This window comes from Strongylocentrotus purpuratus, unplaced genomic scaffold (assembly GCF_000002235.5).
Source record: "Strongylocentrotus purpuratus isolate Spur 01 unplaced genomic scaffold, Spur_5.0 spur5_scaffold_18, whole genome shotgun sequence".
Lineage (NCBI taxonomy): Eukaryota > Metazoa > Echinodermata > Echinoidea > Camarodonta > Strongylocentrotidae > Strongylocentrotus > Strongylocentrotus purpuratus.
Window position 1 is genome coordinate 18,456,957 of NW_022145603.1, and position 20,087 is coordinate 18,477,043.

At 35.5% G+C, this 20,087-nt stretch overlaps 1 protein-coding gene across 1 annotated transcript; it reads left to right on the forward strand.

The window, feature by feature from the left end:
* The first annotated feature begins 1,925 nt into the window (after window positions 1-1,925).
* On the forward strand, window positions 1,926-17,984 carry LOC581670 (tetraspanin-9). Its single transcript, XM_781657.5, has 7 exons — window positions 1,926-2,093; window positions 5,028-5,113; window positions 9,840-10,037; window positions 10,870-11,055; window positions 11,956-12,078; window positions 13,153-13,236; window positions 14,916-17,984. The coding sequence occupies exons 2-7, from the start codon at window positions 5,051-5,053 to the stop codon at window positions 15,018-15,020; spliced, it is 759 nt and encodes a 252-aa protein (XP_786750.2). The 5' UTR covers window positions 1,926-2,093; window positions 5,028-5,050; the 3' UTR covers window positions 15,021-17,984.
* Window positions 17,985-20,087: the final 2,103 nt, after the last annotated feature.

Here is a 20,087-nt window from a genome sequence, read left to right on the forward strand (position 1 = left end):
GAACGCACAAGTGATCCCTTTTCTAAACAAAGACTCAAACAAACCACCGCATCGTCCTCCATTTATAGCTCGCTAGTTAGATTTATTAATCCACCCACACTGTAGTCTACGTATGGGACTACATTGAAGACATTGACTAGATCCTAGATTAAAATAGCTTGGTTAGACGTGTCACGTAGACAGTTCGTGAAAAGATAATATTCACATATCAGGTAAGAGAATGATTACAATAACTTTTTATTTTATGAATGCCATTTCGTTCATGGTTTTACTCACATTTTTGTTCACCACCGGATAAAAACAAACAAATTACGCCTTCAGTGACACGGGCTTCAGCAATGAATATTCATAGCGATGACGTCATATGCACGTGCAAATAATAAAAATGGTTATGGATGGTGGATGGATAGATATACAGATAGGTAAATGGATACAAAGCTAGATAGATTAATAGATAGATCATAGTCAGTCACATCAATCGAAGGATGGATAGGAAGATAGATAAATAGTATAGGCCTAAGTCACATAGATAGATGGATGGATAGATTATTGATACCAGCCAGGGATATGTGAGTTTAAACTCACATATCCCTGTTGATACGATACATAGGAGATTCGATACATAGAATAGATGGATAGATAGATGGATAGATAGATGGATAGATAGATAGTCCGTCACATAAATAAATGGTTGGATATAATTATAGCAAGAAAGATATGTATTCAGTCACATAGATAGATAGATAGATAAATAAATACATAGATAGATAGATGGATGAAGATAGAGCGGATAGTCAGTCACATAGTTGGATGGAAGAGGCGGATCGGCTACTAGGCCTAAACAAAGAGACATGAGAACTATTAGATAATTAATAGATATTATATTAGCCCTATATTAATTTTCTGCAAAGTTCTGCAAAAGAATATGTACCTCACTAGTTTGTATACATCATAATATATTTAACCAACACACCTTGCAGATTGTAGAATTCCAAAATGTCTTTGATTCGGATGGCAGGATCATGTGATAAACTTTTCATTTCCTGAAAAAATACAAACGTTTCAAAAAAAGAACATGACATGTTGACTTCCTGACAGAGAGACAGAGAGAGAGAGAAAGAGAGAGAGAGAGAGAGAGGGGGGAACTAGAGCCTAAGCTAAGAGAGAGAGAGACAGACAGAGGCAGAGAGAAATTACGATGCAATATATAACTTGCATGAAAAGGAGTGTCTTGATCTTCCACGCCCATGCACCCTAGTGCACTGTGCATTTGTGTTTCAGTTTTCTTTAAAATTAAGATCATATATAAACATTATATTTACGCCTTACGGATTTAGATCTAAATTTTCCTCAGGCTTGGGAGCTAGAAACTTTTTAACCAGCTAGACAAACTGTGTTTTTTGGTAATGATCGGGTTAAAACCCTTTAGCTTGATCGAGTGAAACTATAATCGTGAAACTTTTCATTATAGGCCTTACCTAGAACTATGTAGGCTGGTTATAATTGCCAGAAACTTTTTCAAAAGAGGGGGAAGTAATAGTTCCATGAATTTGCCATCGCCTGTGTAGCGCATCCACAGAATGGGTGTGGTTGGTGGGCGTGGCTGCACACCAACATCTTCTGGATTTCGCGCGCAAACGCAACGCTTCGAGGAAGGGGATTCCCGATCCCCATGCAGTTAAAGCCGGGGTTAGTTAAAGTTGACAAGGGGGTCGAGGAATTTCTCCCGAGTAAGATATCTTTGTCTTAAAATATTGACACCAAAAGTAACAAATCTTTCCAAAGAGGATTACATATAGGGAAGACCTATACTGAACGCAAGACCTGGTATACGCATGGAGATATCTCCATGGTTAAACCACCTGAGTCTTCTCTTTTGGAATGATTGAATGACCGTAGATTCGGAGAACAATAACAATGCACCTCAACACACACACAATAGGCCTAACAATAGAAACGAAGGCCAACTCTCGTTTGTACGAGGCCAAGGGGTATCGAGTGCAGCGCATGCAGTACTAGTGCATGCAGTGTTTTGGAAGAGGAAAGGGTGCGTTCACGAAATTACGGATCGTCTTGCTTTACCTTCGGTAAATGTAAGTATTACTCGCATTATTTTGCTGTTTTAAGGCAGGAAATGATTATTGGTTATGTTGATCATGAATTAAATACCTTGTAGCGTTAACTGAGCATGTCATTTTGTAAATGGATTATAATTAACTTTATTTATAATTTACCTGTCGCGCTCACGGTGATACGAACCGCGATTGTTTAGAGAGTTCGATTCGGTAGCTACCAGTACGGCTGGAGTTACGGGAGCGGGAGATGATTGTCGATGGTAGTTAATCCGCCACGGAGCTCGGAGCGTGTGTTTTTGTTTACATTCATATGTCGTCTATTTCGTGTATAATTGAGTGTATGTAGGGAACTGGGGAAAATAGACAATTATGTCCACCGTATAAAATGGAAATCTTTTTCGTTTTAGAGTCACTGAGTAATTGTCTAAATGTACATAAGTAATAGTACTTTGTTTATGAACAAATGAATTATGATTTAATCAAATTTGAACCAACATAGGCCTACTTGTAAACATAAGTAATATTAGTCAGATAAAAGAGATTATAGGGGGGAAAATAATTAAATGTATAATATTTTAATACAATTGCATATACATGTATGGCATCATTTTTAGCGTTAGACACATTTACTGGTATTTTTGATATATTTCATAAATCCCACTTCAGATATTGTACATGTAAGTTGTTTTGTTTTATTTACTGGTACGTTTATTACATAATATAAGTATTTTTCTCACTCTTAAATGATTTCAGAGCTGGTCATAAAGTACATATTATATACATGTAATTAAATATACAGCCGGCCAACTCTTTGTAGCATTTGACACATTTACATGTAGTTTAATTTTATCTTGATTCATTTGTTTAATAAACATTTTATTCTGGAAGTGAAGTAAATGGGACATAAAATCTAACTTTCAATATTGTAAGTGGAAACAAATCCACTGGATTTGTTTGTGTTTTTGTTGCTGGTTAGATGATGTAAGTGGTTTAACTTTACAGTTACAAAGCTGGTCATTTCGTTCAATTGTAATGATGATCATGAACAAAAACTTGTAAGTCAAATGACATAATCATTTTATACAAATCTACCAAGATTATAAAATATTATTGCAGTTATTTAAAACTAATGATATTTTAGTTATTGTTATTATTATTATTATTTATGTTATAATAATTATTATTATTATCATCATGATTAATATTATCATTTTCAATCGTCATTACCATATTATCTTCAATTCTTCATCACCACCATTAATATTATATTATTACTATTGTATTGCCTATCATAGTTGAATCAAGTGAGAAGTGGTCATCAAGTGTTGCTGTACCTCCCTCTTGTATCCTTCCTCCGCTCAGGTCGGAGATCGTCGGTACTGTGAGTCTGCCGAAGTTATATAAATGGCTTTCTATCTAACATTTTGAGATAGATTTTGAGTGTTGTGTGAAGGTTGCGTATAAAAATAAAGGATAAGTGTATGCAGCTGTGTTTTGGCACTACTGCTGATGGGTCCAGAATAGTGCTGTAAGTCAGACGCTATGTTCGTGTTCGGTTCGGTTCGGCATAGTTCGGCAATTTTTCACCCGAACTTGGTTCGGTTCGGGGTTCGGTAATATAATAGCAAGCAGCGTTATAGCCACGGCGGTCGGCACTGGGCGGGCCAGCCGGCCTGCCGGGCCCGACCAGCACGGAGCACTTCTGCACACTGCTTCCGACCAGCACGAATTTCACATTGAAAAACTGCTCTAAACGTAATTATTTGTGAAGAAAAATACTACTTACATTCGTATTTCCGTCTTGAATCGTGTTTTATTTTCAATTTTAAAAGAATCATGTTTTCAATTTGTCAATAAATGATATTTTTTAAAGATTTTCCGAGACGGTTGTTGTCTAATGTTAGAGTCATGAAAGCTGCCATCTTGAATAGAGACTCAGCCAGGCTCGTCAATAACTGTTTTTTAGAAGTTTTTATTTTCAATAGGAAAAATATAAAATCCCTATTTTTCCTAAATAAATAAATACCATACTATAATATATATTTATTTCATTATTTATATTGTAAAATTTGTCCAATATTAATTGTTACAATTAAAATATTAATTTTTTGTTGAATGGGTTTGAGCTGAACTTGTTTTGATCACGCACATGTATTCTTGTTTATGGCTTGCGATCGCGACGTAGCGTGGTCAGGATTTGGGATTTAAATGGCGCCAGTGAAGTCGCGCCCACCACTGGATAGGCATAAATCACAAAGGCGGAAAATGGAAAAAAAGTAAATATAAAATGAGCAATCATGACATGAAAATTAGGTACAAAATGACAAGTTTATTAGCTTGCAAAAACGTTTTTTTATTTTTCTGCCGAACATCCGAACCAGGCCTTTGCGTTCGGTTCGGTTCGGTTCGGTTCGGAAGTGCCATGTTCGGCGAACTTCCGTTCGGTTCGGCGGTTCGGCTACAGCACTACTAGTCCAGAAGGGACATGGCTGTGTTTTAAAGTGCTTCCTCTATCATCATCATCATCATCATCAGTGTCACAACCATTATTATCATTAATATTATTAATATTATTATTACAATTGTTGCCTATTATAGATTGCAAGTGAGAAGCGTTCATCAAGTGTTGCTGTACCAAGGCTGTGTGTAAAATGCTTCCTCTATCATCATCATCATCATCATCATCATCATCATCAGTATTAGTATTATATAAGTGTCATAAGTCACAACCATTATTTATTATCATTATTATTAATAATATTATTATTACAATTGTTGCCTATTATAGATTGCAAGTGAGAAGCAGTCATCATGTGTTGCTGTACCAAGGCTGTGTGTAAAGTGTAAAGTGCTTCCTCTAGATATCATCATCATCATCATCATCAGTATTATTATTGTCACAACCATTATTATCATTAATAATGTTATTATTACAATTGTTGCCTATTATAGATTGGAAGTAAGAAGCGTTCATCATGTGTTGCTGTTCCATCTCTTGTGTCAAGTGTTTCCTCTACTTCCTAGATGTCCTGTTCCTGGTAAGTAATTTATTTGAGAATTTTGTTGATTTAAACTTTAATTTTTGAAAATATCCTTTCTTTAACCACTATTTTGTGAAAGATATAAACAACAGTTTCATTGTTCAGATAGATGTGCATGGCATTTCAAGCTCATTTTCAATACCGATAGATAGAATGAATTGCAAAAAAATAATTGATGTTTTAAATCTTCTTCTTTGAATGGCACAAAATATAACTTTTTGTAATTTGATATTGCATGTTCAGACACTGAAATGATACTGTGAACTTTAAGGTAAAGGGGACTTGTATTTTAAACTAAATTATTAAGAGTGCATGCTCTGAATTACATGGGCATTATCATGAAATATTTTTCCCCTGCTTTGTTTGGTTTGGTTTGTCTTTTCTTTGTATTTTCTTTTCTCTTTCTTTTCTCTTTCTTTTCTCTTTCTTTTTCTTGTCTTTACCCCCCCCCCCCCCCCCCCCTTGTTTACTAACATGTACTTGGTTTGGGGAAGCTTGATTCATCTTCTGATTTTTGAGGATATTAAAGTGTTTTTACAGTCCTGTTCACTATTCAGATAGACTTAACATATAATACCCCTCGATGTGTCATCGTGTGTGTATTCTCTTTCTTCTGTATTGTCATTTTCTCTTCTTCTTTTTTGCCATTGTCATTCCTTTACCAAGCTTTTTAAGCTGTAGCCTTTTTCATATTACTGGTATATCATTTTGGGGAAAAGGGCATGAATTCCAATATATAGGATTTGTATAATATTTATTCATTTTTTGTTCCATGTTCCATGTTCCATGTTTGGGAACTGGAATTTATATCATACATGTAGGCCTACTGTCCTGTGTTCTTTATTATATCATTTCTGGTACTCTTAATTACACTGTAGTGATGGAAGAAATTACTGATTACTATGCTTCAACACTGTAATTACTTTATACATGTACCTGTCAGATATCAAAATATTTTATGCCAATATTTACGATTACAATCTTAAGTTAATCACTCATTTCAAATTGCAACTCTTTAATCAAATCGCCCATGCAAAAGACCATGTAACATCACAATATAGATTAAGATCGCACACAGCCTACGCGATTTAGAAAGTAGTAAACCCAAGCAAATGTATATAGAGAGCTATGCAGAGAGCAGATTTTTTTGCTTTCTATAGAAGTAGAAACCTTGGGCTCTGCTCCACTGGTCCATTCATTTCAGAAAATACCAAACCCCATGCACCACAAAGAAAACAAGTCGGCCACTTCACCTTCGCAAACCACAGCCACTGACAATAAAAACTGCTCGAGTCAAAAAGCGTAGGCTGTGCCCATTGTGCGTACGTACCAACCCTTATAAAGAGAATGTAGTTTTAAAAGTAATTGCTTTTTGTACAGGTGTGTTGGTAGAGAGTCTTCTATGCTGCCATGACTGTTGTGGTATTGTGGTTGAAACTTCATGGTTGGCAATTAAAGATAAACTTGAGTTCTGATAAAAAAAAAAGAAAATTAATTCTCACAGAATCAAACGAAACTTACACTGAATGTTCAAGATTACAAATAAATGACATGTGCCAAACAATTTTGGAAGAAAATGTATACTGGCTGAGTAATGAGCATAGAAAGACAAGGAAATCCAGGTAGTACCAGCCCCGACACCATGTGTGTTGTCCCATATATAGATTTCTGTGTACAGATCTTGTTACTTTACCAAGACTCGGTCAAATTTATTATGATTTTGATGACTGTAGAACCTTGCAGTGCACACCAATACTTACATGCTACATGATCAACTGTTTCTGATCTTTTCCACACCTTTTCTTTCACAATGCAATTACCAGTACTAAAGTTTATCTTTAAGATAATGGGTTGATGTTATGCATTCCATGGTATCACTATCAAAGTGTATTGATGAATAAAATGAAGGGGGAAACATCCATGAAAATAGCCAATATCACTTATTCCTGCACTTTTTAGTGGAAATACTGACAAGAGGATTCAGTTACATAATACATGCTTTGTCACAATGAAGTATAGTAGATTTATCTTGCCACTTAGAAACAGTGATAAACCATGACACACTAAGTATTTGTCCAATGATAACATTCCATTAAATTGATATGTTTACAGTTCAATCTGACTCATACATGTACTCTGTTACCCAGAATTCATGCACTATTTGTTTACAAAATATTAAAATACAGGTACATGTACAATAATGACGAGGACAAAGAGAGACACACTGGTTACCATTTTTCTATGTAATTTGTTATCTTTCTTTGGTATATTTATACAGATAAGTCATAATATTCTTTGTTATTCACAACATGAACTCATATTGTTGTGTTGGGATCGGTTTATGGGATATTGGCAGTAGGAGAGGTACATAAAATGAAGCAGCAACTTGTAAATCCAGAGTCATATGAGAATATTTAATATCAAGTCATTATGAACTTCCACATATGTAAAACAAAAGATGAAGATCTAATGGTGATCAAAACTCAACTCTTCTTCCAGAAAGCCAGAATATGTGGTATTTATAAAGAAGGAAACAAATAATATGAGGGTAGGTTGCATTGTGCCAAAGGACAAAGACATAAATGAGGGCCGTCAGAATAATGGACAACTTAGTAGTTTTATGTATGGGGCTTAACACATAACAGAGGTGGTCTTTCCTGGGAAGTGGATTGAATGCACTTGGGGCTTTCTATGGGGAAGGATTATAAAGACATAAACTTGAAGCTCAAACTGGGCGTCTTGTCATGGTATAAATATGAGGGTACCGGTACTTTATAAGGCCTAAACAAAAAATGTTGTATTGCCCTTTTGTGCCAAAACATGGGTAAGTCGGTCAGAAATTTTTTCCCCTTCTTTGGGCTGATATTTCTCAGTTTTGAATGCTTTAAAGCCCCATTGCACTACTTGTAGCTACTTGCTCCCTTTATATAGAAAACAATGTCTAAGCGGTGCCCGTTGGTCCCCTATGATCCTCTTTTTGTTATTTTAATTGAGAGCTGAGTTGATGAGATAACCACCTGGCCAAACTAGTGCAGATAGGTAATGCAAAGATTCGGTAGATTTTGAAAATTGGATAGATATTAATTCCTTAAAATTTTGAATTATTTGGATTTCCCTGTGGATGAATTATAACCACTAGAAAATTTAGCCTCTAAAACACTTCTGCTTTCAAGAAATTGAATAATCCAAATTTACCAGTGCTCCCGGAAAATTTCAAACATTTCAAATAGCGCCTAAGGCCATTCCATGGTAGCTGCGACCATGAAAATCACAGAATATGCAGTTCTTATATATAATTTCCAAACAGGAATAGCAAATCGGTCAATTGTAGTCAAGAAACATTGTTTTAAAGCTAAAGTAATATCAGTCTTGAGAGGGAGCTATGCAACATAAAGAGTTTATTATTTAAAATGTCATCACTTTAGACTCGATTTCAACCGCGACAATGATCATAGAATAGTGAAAAATCGCATATGCTTCCAATATGTTCATTTGAACCAAATTCATGACCCCTTACTTTGTATTACCTTTAATAGTGATACTATTATAGTCATGCTTATATGTTTAATTTTTATTGAATGACATTTCACAACTCAACAAACTTTCATTTAGTGAACAAGATGACATGGAAATAAGTGAAATCAATGAACATTTATGGTAACTCTCTTGTCCATCCTACCATTTTCCTTATAACGCTTTTCATTGAGTTCCTCCCAAAACAACTTTTGGACTGGCAGAAACTCATTCACAAGAGAACATCTGAACAGAAACCACAATTATGGAGAAAAAATACTATTCTCATAATAAATTGAAAAATTAGACAAAGGATAGGGGGTGTGAGAATGGTGCTAAAGTTTGACAATGTCTGAATCAATAGTGACAGTGTCAACAAAGAGCCTTGAATGAAAAGAAGAAGAAGAGATGTGGTTGATTTTGTTTCAATGGCTGTCATGGGTTGTAGCAGTCAAGGTTGGATTTTTCTCTTTTTTTAAAATCAGAAATGGTGTTATTTCTGTAACCACAGTTTCAGGTAGCTTTTCAAAAAAATTATAACCTGATGCAGTGGTCTGCAAATGATGTACATTTTTTATTTTAGATACAGTGCATGTTTGTATGTACATGCAGTTATCAAACATGTAACTCAGTAGATTTTTTTCCTGAATCAATAAAATGTGAGGCCTGTCCATGCCCCAAACACCTTGATTTGTCACATTTGTATCTCCTAACACAGTGTACATACACATGACTACCAACAAAGAATGATGGTAGCCTGGTAATAATGATAACGCAGAATCAACAATCTCTCTTTAATTAGGGTAGACTGGAATTGTATGCTGTCTCTTCCCTGCATTAAACAAACACCTTATTTAAAAGGGTTAGTCGAGTGTCGAGTGCCCAGCCTGATATAGAGTTGGTTTTAATAACAGCAGAAAAATAACAGAAACATGTCAGTGAAAGTTTGAGCAAAACCGATTAAGAAAAAAGAGTTATGATTTTGTTTGCGTGCAATCAATCAGACACAAACTGGCAATTATGTGATGTATCTTGCCAGCTCCCTTTCCATTTGCCCTAGATACTAGAAGACTTTAAAAAACAAATTAGATATATGTTCTCCCTTTTCCCTGATATTTCCGACATGTGTGCTTTTATCGTGATAGCAAATCAGTATTTTTAAAACCGCCTTTCATATATCAATTGCAATTTCTTGTTTTTCTTTTCCCAGCTCTCGGGCATCGGCTTGTTCATCACCGGTATTCATGTACTGGTAGGAGTTACCTCTGGGGCGTACGCCTCCCTCCTTCCCAACATCTCATACATGTATGCTGCGTACATCCTCATCATCATCGGGATTTTCATCGTCATCGTCGCCATCGTCGGGTGTGTTGCAGCAGTCAGGGAGGGCGTCTGCTGTCTTCTCACGGTAAGACTAGTGGTGAAGCTACATGTACTGGGGACTTAAGGCATATATGACCCCCTCCCCCCTCAAAAAATGACAAATGAAAACAAGAATAAATAAATGATAAATGAAAAAAAGAAGAACAAAATTTATTATAAAAGAAAAATAATAGAAAGAAAAGAATGGGAGAAGAATGATATGAGATGATAGGGACCCTTCCCACCCCTTCTGCTAAACAATTTACTAGTTATTTTGCATTGCTTTCACCAAGTAAAGATCCCTCCCCCCTCCAAAGATGCCTGATGCCTGTGTCCCTCCGTTATTTAGAAAAAAAGAAAAAATGTAAATGGTAATAATTCCAGAATTTGTATCATTCAAGGAAGCACCTTGGTGGAATATACATGTACCAATTATGATTTTAACAGGGTAATTTTTGGATATTTTGGCAAAAAATTGGTTTAATCAAATTCAAAATGGATTTTTTTTTTTTGTAGCTTGAACATACCTGCCAACATTTGAAAATAAGAATTAGGAATTTTTAGCACGGTATGCCTTCGAAAATAAGAAATCATACTTGCAGCGGCAGTGTTACTGGCAACTGACGATATGAGCGAGGATATTCAAACAAACACGATGTTCCCTTATTTTATAAATTACAGAGTTTGAACATATTTGACTTCACAGAAGTTTTAGGGGGGAAAAAAACAATTCTTTTTTACAATCATGCTGCATTGATTAATGGAGATTTTTTTGCTTTTAATGCCCATTTCTCCGCAAAAATAATGATTGAACAATCATAGGGCCATGTTGCTGATTTTACGTTCTATATTTCCCCTCTCATTTTCTTTTCTTTCAGTTTTACTTCATGGTTGTCATCGTGATCTGCCTGGAGGTGTCGGCTATCATCATTGCCTTCGCAGGCCTTCACATGAGAGGCGACATGTCAAGCTACGTGTCGGCGAGCATGAAACGAGGGCTCTATTACTACCAGGATGAGAACCACGCCGAGATGAAGACGGCGTGGGACACTCTGCAACAAGAGGTGAGTTTGTGCTGTGCTGTACATGTGTGGTTAGGCGACATTCCAGGTTCCCATGTGCACCTGGGTGGAGAGTGGCAAGTGTAGATTAAAGCCCGTCTGCACTAGTTTGGCCAGGAGGGATTAGACCTCCTTGCATGGTCACTGACAGATGGTCACTGACAGGTGGTTACCTCATCAAATCAGCTCTCAATTAACATAAGAAAAAAGGGACCACGGGGGACCAACAGTCACCACTTAGGCTTTGTTTGATATATTATAGAGGGTGCAAGTAGTTACAAGCTGTGCGGTCCTGCTTTAAAGGGAGATGGGAGTCAGTTTCCATCTGCAGTAGGTCAGAATTCGCTGGCACCAGACACCTCCATTTTGTTTCCCTTTTGTTATTATTTGAATACATATTGTCATTCCTGATTCCTGACTATTTTTGTCTCCAAGGTGTATACTTTTGTTGATTACAATGAGTAAATAATGGTATGGCCAAGCCAACTATGTACATATAATACTCATATTGAGAACAAACTACATTGTACTATTGTTTCAATAAGCTGCAGACATATTCCCTTCCCTTTCCCTTGTCTTTTGTAGTTAATTGTGAGTATCGGTTCATGTATCCCTGTAATCCCCCTTTCTCTGTTTTAGCAAGTATTTGTATTTTATAAACCTAACTTTAGTTAATTATGCAATTTGTAGTTAAGGAGCCTATCCACAACAAGCTCTGCTTTTTCATAGGCTCCGCCACTATATCTCTCAAGTTCAACGTAAGGACAATATTCTGAATAGTGTGTACCGGTATTGTATGTACATGTATATTATAATCATTCTCAATATGTTGTTACACTCTTTGTAAAATCAGATATTGTGGAAACCAATAAACTACCTATCTATCTATCTTACGTCCAAAAGGTTGAGTGCTGCGGAGTGAATTCACCTACAGATTGGGAGGTAACTGGAGGATTTCCGCCTGGTATCGTTCCCAACTCATGCTGTAACGGCCCTGAGGGCGCATGCACTAGCCACTACATGGAGGTAGGTTACCAGTCTCATTGATGTACTCTGTCCATCGTGCACAATTTTGAATCACTCTGAAAATCAACTTCTGTTAAAAGTGGGGCCTTCCCCAAACGTGGCTAAATATTAATAACTAATAAATAGAAAATACACTGTTAACATGCAGGTGGATGAATGGATGGGTGGGTACATGTAGGTTGGTGGATGGATTAGATGGATGGATTAGATGGATGGATTAGATGGATGGATTAGATGGATGGATTAGATGGATTGATTAGATGGATGGATTAGATGGATTGATAGATAAGATGGATGGATTAGATAGATGGATGGATTAGATGAATGGATTAGATAGATGGATGGATTAGATGGATGGATTAGATAGATAGATGGATTAGATGGATGGATTAGATAGATAGAAAGATAGATAGATAGATAGATAGATAGATCTTGTATAAATTATGTAGATGAATACATAAATAAAATTAGTCCAATTACTGGACAATTCCTTCTTTTCTTCTTGTACAATCCAGCCTGGATAACAAGTTGCTTTTTGAGGAGGCAGTAAACATCGGAGGAATCAGACCCTTGTATATACATCTTTACCAACTACAGTTAACAGCTAATTTATTCATACCCTTACCAAGTTCTTTAATTTTTTAAGTGTGTGAAAAATTGATTTGTCCAGGTAGGCCTATATGTCTTTTGAGAATGTAAAAGCACTAATTCAACCAGCCCACCTTTTGTTCTCAAGTTACAAAAAAACACATAAAGCATCACATTTACAAGTGGTATGAATAACTCGGTTGTTTTTTAACTGTATGTGAAATTTTATTGAAAATCAATGGAAATTGATAAAAATTAGTGATTCAGAATTGATGATATCAATCTGATGGATTATAATAATGATATTCAGTTCTTTAATAGCGCATATCACATTATATAACATCTCTATGCACTTCCAAAGAGCTTTGGAAATAATTACTATAGCTTTAGCTCCGGCAGCCATGATCAGCGCACAGTGCATTTCAAGGAATAATTCTTGAATTATGGATTAATTATGGATTAAAAATGGATTAATTTTTCTTGCAGGGTTGTGAGGATTACATCTTGATGGAGTTACAGGATTGGTTGACCTTGATCGGTGTCGTCTGCATCATCTTCGTCATCATACAGGTAAATATTTTCTTGTAAGACACATAGTAGTGGGTTTACATGAAGAATTGACACCATTCTAGCGTTTACCCAATAACAGGTGTTGTCTGTCACCAAGAGTGGACTTCACTTTTACGACAGACAGATCTTGTGTATTACGCTGTGCCCTATCCTACCACTTTATTGAATTCTCATCATATACAGTCGAACCTGTCTACATCGACCGCCCAACGGAAACAGAAATAGTGGCCGTTGTAGACAGGTTGAATAAACATTGATCGATAGCGTTTGACTGTTTATCAAATTTTCTCCACCCTCGAGATATAGGCAAGTTGAAGTATTTTGTGGTGGGACCACAGGTTCGCTGCTTCAGAGACTTTTGCACACACATACACATTGGCCCGGTGGGGTCACTCAATGTGACTTCCGGACCGCATGACCGTTACCAAAATCGCGGAAAAAGGGGTCAATTTCAAGCAATGTCCGCGGACAAAATATTCCTCGAAATAAAGAAAATAGGGGTGCACAGGTGACCCCGAAATTGATAAATAGGGGTCAGGAAAAGGGAAAAGAGAAAACCGGGAGGGGAAAAGAGAAAACCGGGAAGAAAAATTCTCGGAGCCGAGTCTTGTCCTTGAAATATGGTAAAATAGGGGTAAATTTGCGAAAGTGTCCTTACAATCTTATAAATAGGGGTATTCCAAAGTAGGATTTTGTCCTTGTTTTGACGTAAAAAAGGGGGTTAAACTTCACAAAATGTCCTTGAAATTGACCGCAAAAGGGGGTTATATGCATTGGTGGTAACGGTCATACGTGTCACTCTTTGCAGGGGAGTGACCCCACCGGGCACATTGGTTGGTAATTCAACCAAATCTAGTGTCAGCAAGTTATGATGTAATATGCTTCGACACTGACTACTATGTGGCTTTAAGTCATATTGTGCTATAGACAGATTGAATCCCCCACAAGTCTATATGGGATAATCGTTATAGCAATATTTTGGATATATGTACGATATCTCAAAGTGCTTTGTAAACGGTTAAATCATGGATGTAAAGAGCTATTTGCCTTACTCTGCCAAATTCAGTAGGGGTTTGTGAATTATGATGATGATGATCATCATCAACATGATGGTGATAGCAGTGGTGATAAGAATATTGAAATTATGATATTGGTGAAAGTGATAATAGTATAGAATAGTGATGATGATGATAACAATAATGAAAATGATTCATTGCAAGTCAATTTATTTCTTAAAACCACATACATTCAAGACCATCTGCACTAGTGTGGCTAGGAGGGATTAGACCCCCCGCAAGGTCACTGACAGGTGGTTATCTCATCAAATCAGCTCTCAATTAACACAAGAAAAAGAGGATCATGGGGGACCAACAGGCACCGATTAGGCATTGTATGCTATATAGAGGGCGCATGCAAGTACATGTAGCTACAATTAGTGCAGTGGGGCTTAAAGAAATGTGTAGAGTAAATAAAGTCTATCACCTGTTTCAGTAAGCAAGGGGTGTTGCTGGTGACTTGAGGTAGATGCATGGACCTATTAAAATAAAAATTATAGTGGTAAAACAAAACAAAACAATAATGATAATGATAGTTATCATGATAAGAATGACTTTGATAATCATTGATTTATAGTAGCCATTTATCATATTGTGTCTTCTTTTTTCTCTCTTTCTCTCCAGATTCTACTGGTCTGGTTCATTTTGATCCTGTTCTTCAAGCTCCACAGGGGAAGCAAATACTGCTGTGGATGTGGCGTCTACTCTTCCGTCAAAGACCACGACTAACCCGCCTCTTAGAGCTGCTATGGCCCATATTCTTGAGAGCCGCCCAAGTTAAATTCTGCTTCAAGCCCCACTGCACTACTTATATCTACTTGCGCCCTCTATATAGCAAACAATACCTTAGCGGTACCCGTTGATCCACCATGATACCCTTTTTCTTATGTTAATTGAGAGCTGATTTGATGAGATAACCAGCTGTAAGTGACCATCAGGGTGGTCAAATCCCTCCTGGCCAAACTAGTGCGCAGGGGCTTTAAAGACAATCCAACCCTTTTAATAAGCTCATTTATATGAAAGTAGAAAGAATAAAAGAAATAGAATGGTGAAAGTTTAAAATCAATTGGACCATTAATAAGGGAGTTATGAATGTTTGAAATATGAAATCACTAAAGCTATGCAAATCTCAAATTGGCAATAAGGTCAGAAGGTTGTGACATAGTGATGGACAACTCTCCTGTTTGTCGTGTAAAAATCATTTCATTAATTCCTGTTTTTCTCCTAAGTGCCTTCTATCTTGGAGCATTACACAAAATATATTATGGTTGGAATATTATTATTATTATAGGTCCTCTAAAGGGAAAAGAGAAATTCTGAGTCTACGATTTTCATGTAGACATTTTGTGTAAAAGTCTTCCTTTTGTAGACTGATGGTTATATCGTTTGGTCTATATCCAAGGCATATATAATCAAGGACTTCCATAACATTGGTTATTCCATGTTCATGTAATTTAATTCAGTTATATTGTCTAGTACTAACTGGTGAGGATATTGGAGGTCTATTGTTACATCATAGATATCAGTAAGTCCAAATTTTGGCAGTAATATTTGTTACCACTGTTAACCACATCATGAACCAAACAAAATAGGTGAGAATTTGTTAAATATTTCAGAATTTCTATATTCAACTCATTGTATTCCAAAGCACAACTGTCTTTCCAAAATATGTCTTCTCCATTGAAACAGCTTGTATATATTTCTTCTTTTTATATTCATCAGGAAATTAAAGCTAGGTACTAATAATGTACATATATTTGATGATATTTGTATTAAATCTGCAGTACCGATTTAGAGAGAGAAAGAACAAATATTTATATGTATTTTCATAGTTATAGAGACTGATGATAATGATAGTACTGTATCATTTTTGTTGTATTGGCATTAATGATTAAAAGGGATCTATCACTGAAATTATATATCTGTACATCTTTAGAAGAAGATGTTAAATTCATCCCAGATAAACTGTCTTGCTCCTTCAATTGGGTAGCAATTAAAGTATGTAAGAAGAAAACAAACAAATATCGGATTTTTAGGTGTGTAAGAAGAACAAAACAATTATCAGATTTTTAGGTCTGTTCTGAACTTTCTCAGAGTTTAACATTTAAATATTTATGCAAGCTGTTGACTCACAAGTGCCTTCAACCTTTGTTCAGAGTGTCTTAAAATTTATTTCTTTACCGAAGTAATATACCGGTATATGAAGCTGATAATTTTGGATGTTGGAGCCCTGTAACATACATCATTTCTTTTCACCAAATTCATAATATCTACCTTCAGTCCATTATGTCTCTAAAAATCAACAGTAACTTTCTATCATTTTATGTTGCAAGATAACATTCTCTGTAAGATACACTCAACTACTGTAATAATGAAGATACAAAGCTTATGCTATTGATTGTCAATTTTTATGGTAGAGGGCCGAGAGTTGAGGTCTAAACATCCAGCGCAAATCATGAATTTTGTGATGGCTCTCTTTTTTTGTAAAAATGTTATCTTATTGTATTTTTTGATGATTTAAAGCTGAGAAGAATGATTTTTCCCCTCTTTTTTAGAAGACTTTAGGCCTGAAGCAAAACTTTTTCTTTCTTTTTTTGCCTAGTACTTTTTACCTGACACAGCCTGCCTCTACTCTGTGTAATAATTTACTTCTTTACTGGCACACTATTAGCTTTTTGTCTTGCACTTGTATTTTCCTAAGTTATTTAATACATATACATGGTATTTACTTTGCTTATAAATTCCGAAACATACACATGGTATATTGCAAACTTACATATTTAAAAAGTATATTCACATCAAGGAAACTCCTTTCTTCTTCTTTTTTAACCGTAAAACATTAAAAACGTAAATAACTTGTTTACTTCTTAACACATAACCATTTACATAATAGATCAGAGGCTGTGCTATTTGTTATTATTATTATTTATCCTTAAGCTAATATTATGTATAAACTAACTTGCCAGCGTGGTGCATTTGTAAGCCTTTTTTTACTTGCTTTTTCTCATATTTATTGGGTGGGCAATTTTATTTGGTGTTCATTTTAAATGTCAAGAATAGTTTTTAAACTTCAAGATTCACCCATCTTGGTGGTGATTTAGTGAAACTGAAGAACTTGTTTTTAGGACTTTAGAAAAATAACATGAAAAGAATGATTGTAAAGTGAGTAATATACTAGAGATATTGAAAATAATGAAATGTATTATCAATTTCAGATAGTTTTGCTGAACTGTTGCTACTATTTTGTTTTATGTGAGGGTTTTCTTCCAAGCATTTTCAGTTTATTACTGATTTTTGGTGCAAGTAAGCATTATAAATACTGAAAACAGACATTAGTCTTCCAGAATATTGTGGTTAGAAAGTATTATGTATTCATTCAGCAAAGACACACAATAATTAGCACTGTAATAGCACTATTATACAAGCACAAAGCCATGCTGAAGAGCGTACTATTTTTCTTGAAGGAGTTATTTTGTATTCATGAAAGCCCTATACCAATTCTGGTATTAGGAAAAATAAGTAGTGCAACTGCCTTATAAAAGCTGAGTCTGTAATTCACTTTCCTTTGTATGTATGGTTTCTATTTCAAGAGAAAATACAGATTTTCTTCAAAGAAAGACCAGAATTATGATGGGTAGGAAAATCGGCATGGTTAAGTATGCATCATTTTCAATAAAGGCTTTTATAGAAATTTTAAATATTGCTGTAAATGAGTACTTCATTTATTAAAGATAAAGACCAGTTATGGTCATGCGATGGAATTGTGAAAGAAACGTTGTGTAATCGATCAGAAAAGGTTGATCATCTAGCATTAAGTATTGTGTGTACTGCAATGTTCTGGAATCATCAAAATGATACGAAATTTGGCCCAGTCTTGGTAAAGTTACAAGCACTGTACACAGAAAGATGTATATTGGACGTCACGTGCACGCACATGCGTTATATCTATCAGGTCCAAATAGATATAATAATTTACCAAATATATCAATTATTTGGCAGTTTCTAGGAAAATTTGTATCACATATTATTCAAAACATATTCTTTCACAGTCATGATTGGTATAAGAGCTTCCATTTCATTTTTTTGAAAGAGGGGCATTTCCAAAACTGCTTGGTCTTTACCTTTAAGCTCTTCCTGTAGAAGATTGATTGATTTCTTGAATGAAATATTGAATGTTTGACTGATTGATTGGTTAATGATAACTTGACTGATCCATTACATGATTCATTGATCGATTGAATATTAGTTGAAATCAATTGGTTGAATGATTGATCTGATTGGTTAGTTAATTAACCAATTGCATTATTAACTGCTCTTGGATTGATTGATTGGTAAACTGAGAGCTTGGTTGAGTATTTTGTTGATTGATTGATAGATTGAGTGATTGATTGACCGACCGATTGTGTTATTGATTGAAATCTATTTGTTGATTTATTGATTTTTGTATTATTCATATTCTCCTTGATTGAATGATTGACTTATTGACTGACTGGTTAGTCTGTTAATATTATTGCTCCTGATTGATTGATTGATTGGTGGATCAATATTGCTTGGGATATTGGTCATTGATTGATTTGTTGATTGACTGACTGATTGCTCAGACTATCAATTATTGATTGGTTTATTCATTGAACGAATTTGTTAAGGAATTGATTGCTGGTTCATGTTTTGGTTAATGCTGGTATACTGACTGGTTGATTGAATGATTGATTGATTAGTTGATTAGTTGATTGACAAATCGTTGAGTGATGGTCTAACTGAATGATATCGTTAAAGAATGGTTGTGCGATTGAATTTAACTTTGTAGTAGTAGCTGTCTGTCGCGAAGCGACAATGACCGCCTTCATGTTCACTTTACAGCTGTTCTCCATACAGCTCGCTGGCCTGCAGCAATTGTCCAAGTCTTTATTTCAATTTGCCTCCGCTTAAGGTTCCTCTTGATCGTGTCCTTGTATCGAAGCCGTGGACGACCAATCCCTCTTTCGCCAGCGGGTAGTTGCGAGAATAGTACTTGCTTTGGTAACCTCTCAGAGGGCATCCTGATGACATGGCCTGTCCATCGTAGGTTCTTCCTGATGAGCAGGTCCTCCATAGAAGGAAGGTTTGCTCGCTCTAGTACCTCTTTGTACTTGTACCTTTAAGATATAGGAGCTAGAGAATAAAATATTAATAAGTCAAGGCTTTCGCTCATAGAAAAGGCCCCGTATGGATTTGGTTGGTTGATTAATTATATATTTTTGTTAATTAATAAAATGCCATCAGTTCTCAATGCAGGTTTATTTTTGTTCTTTCTGTAAAAAAATATGTTTAACTTCATCTTAGCTGCATCGGGCAGATTTGGAAGTGCATAGGGCTCTCTTCTCCATCAGTGCCTATAGCACCATGATGCTGACTTGATTGGCTGTTGATATTAATAATACTTTATCGATTACTTTTTTTCTTTAAGTGGCTATGTCTCGAAATTGTCAAGTAAAAACAGACAATATAAACAAAGGAAAAAAGTCTTAATATTCAGTTTTTTGTTTTGTAAATTGTTTTGCAAATATTTGTATGGAATTGGTTATAAATAAAATTGACCTTTATCTATAACATTTTCAAATAGGTTTGTATTCAATAGCTGCTTTTCATTGGCTACACTTTAGTCAAAGAATGTATAGTGGAAGATAAGACCCGAACGGATAGGACCAAAGAAAAATCGAAGAAAATATTTATTTACCTTTATATTACGTTTCCCCATAAGTTTTTTTTTCAAAGAAATTCGATCCTATACATTTTTATTAAAGAGTGCCATCTCTT

Coding starts and splice junctions, on each gene's coding strand:
- LOC581670 (XM_781657.5), top strand. CDS start 5,051: ATGTGTTGCTGTTCCATCTCTTGTGTCAAGTGTTTCCTCTACTTCCTA. Junction 5,114..9,839: donor TCCTAGATGTCCTGTTCCTG/GTAAGTAATTTA, acceptor TTCTTTTCCCAG/CTCTCGGGCATCGGCTTGTT. Junction 10,038..10,869: donor GCGTCTGCTGTCTTCTCACG/GTAAGACTAGTG, acceptor CTTTTCTTTCAG/TTTTACTTCATGGTTGTCAT.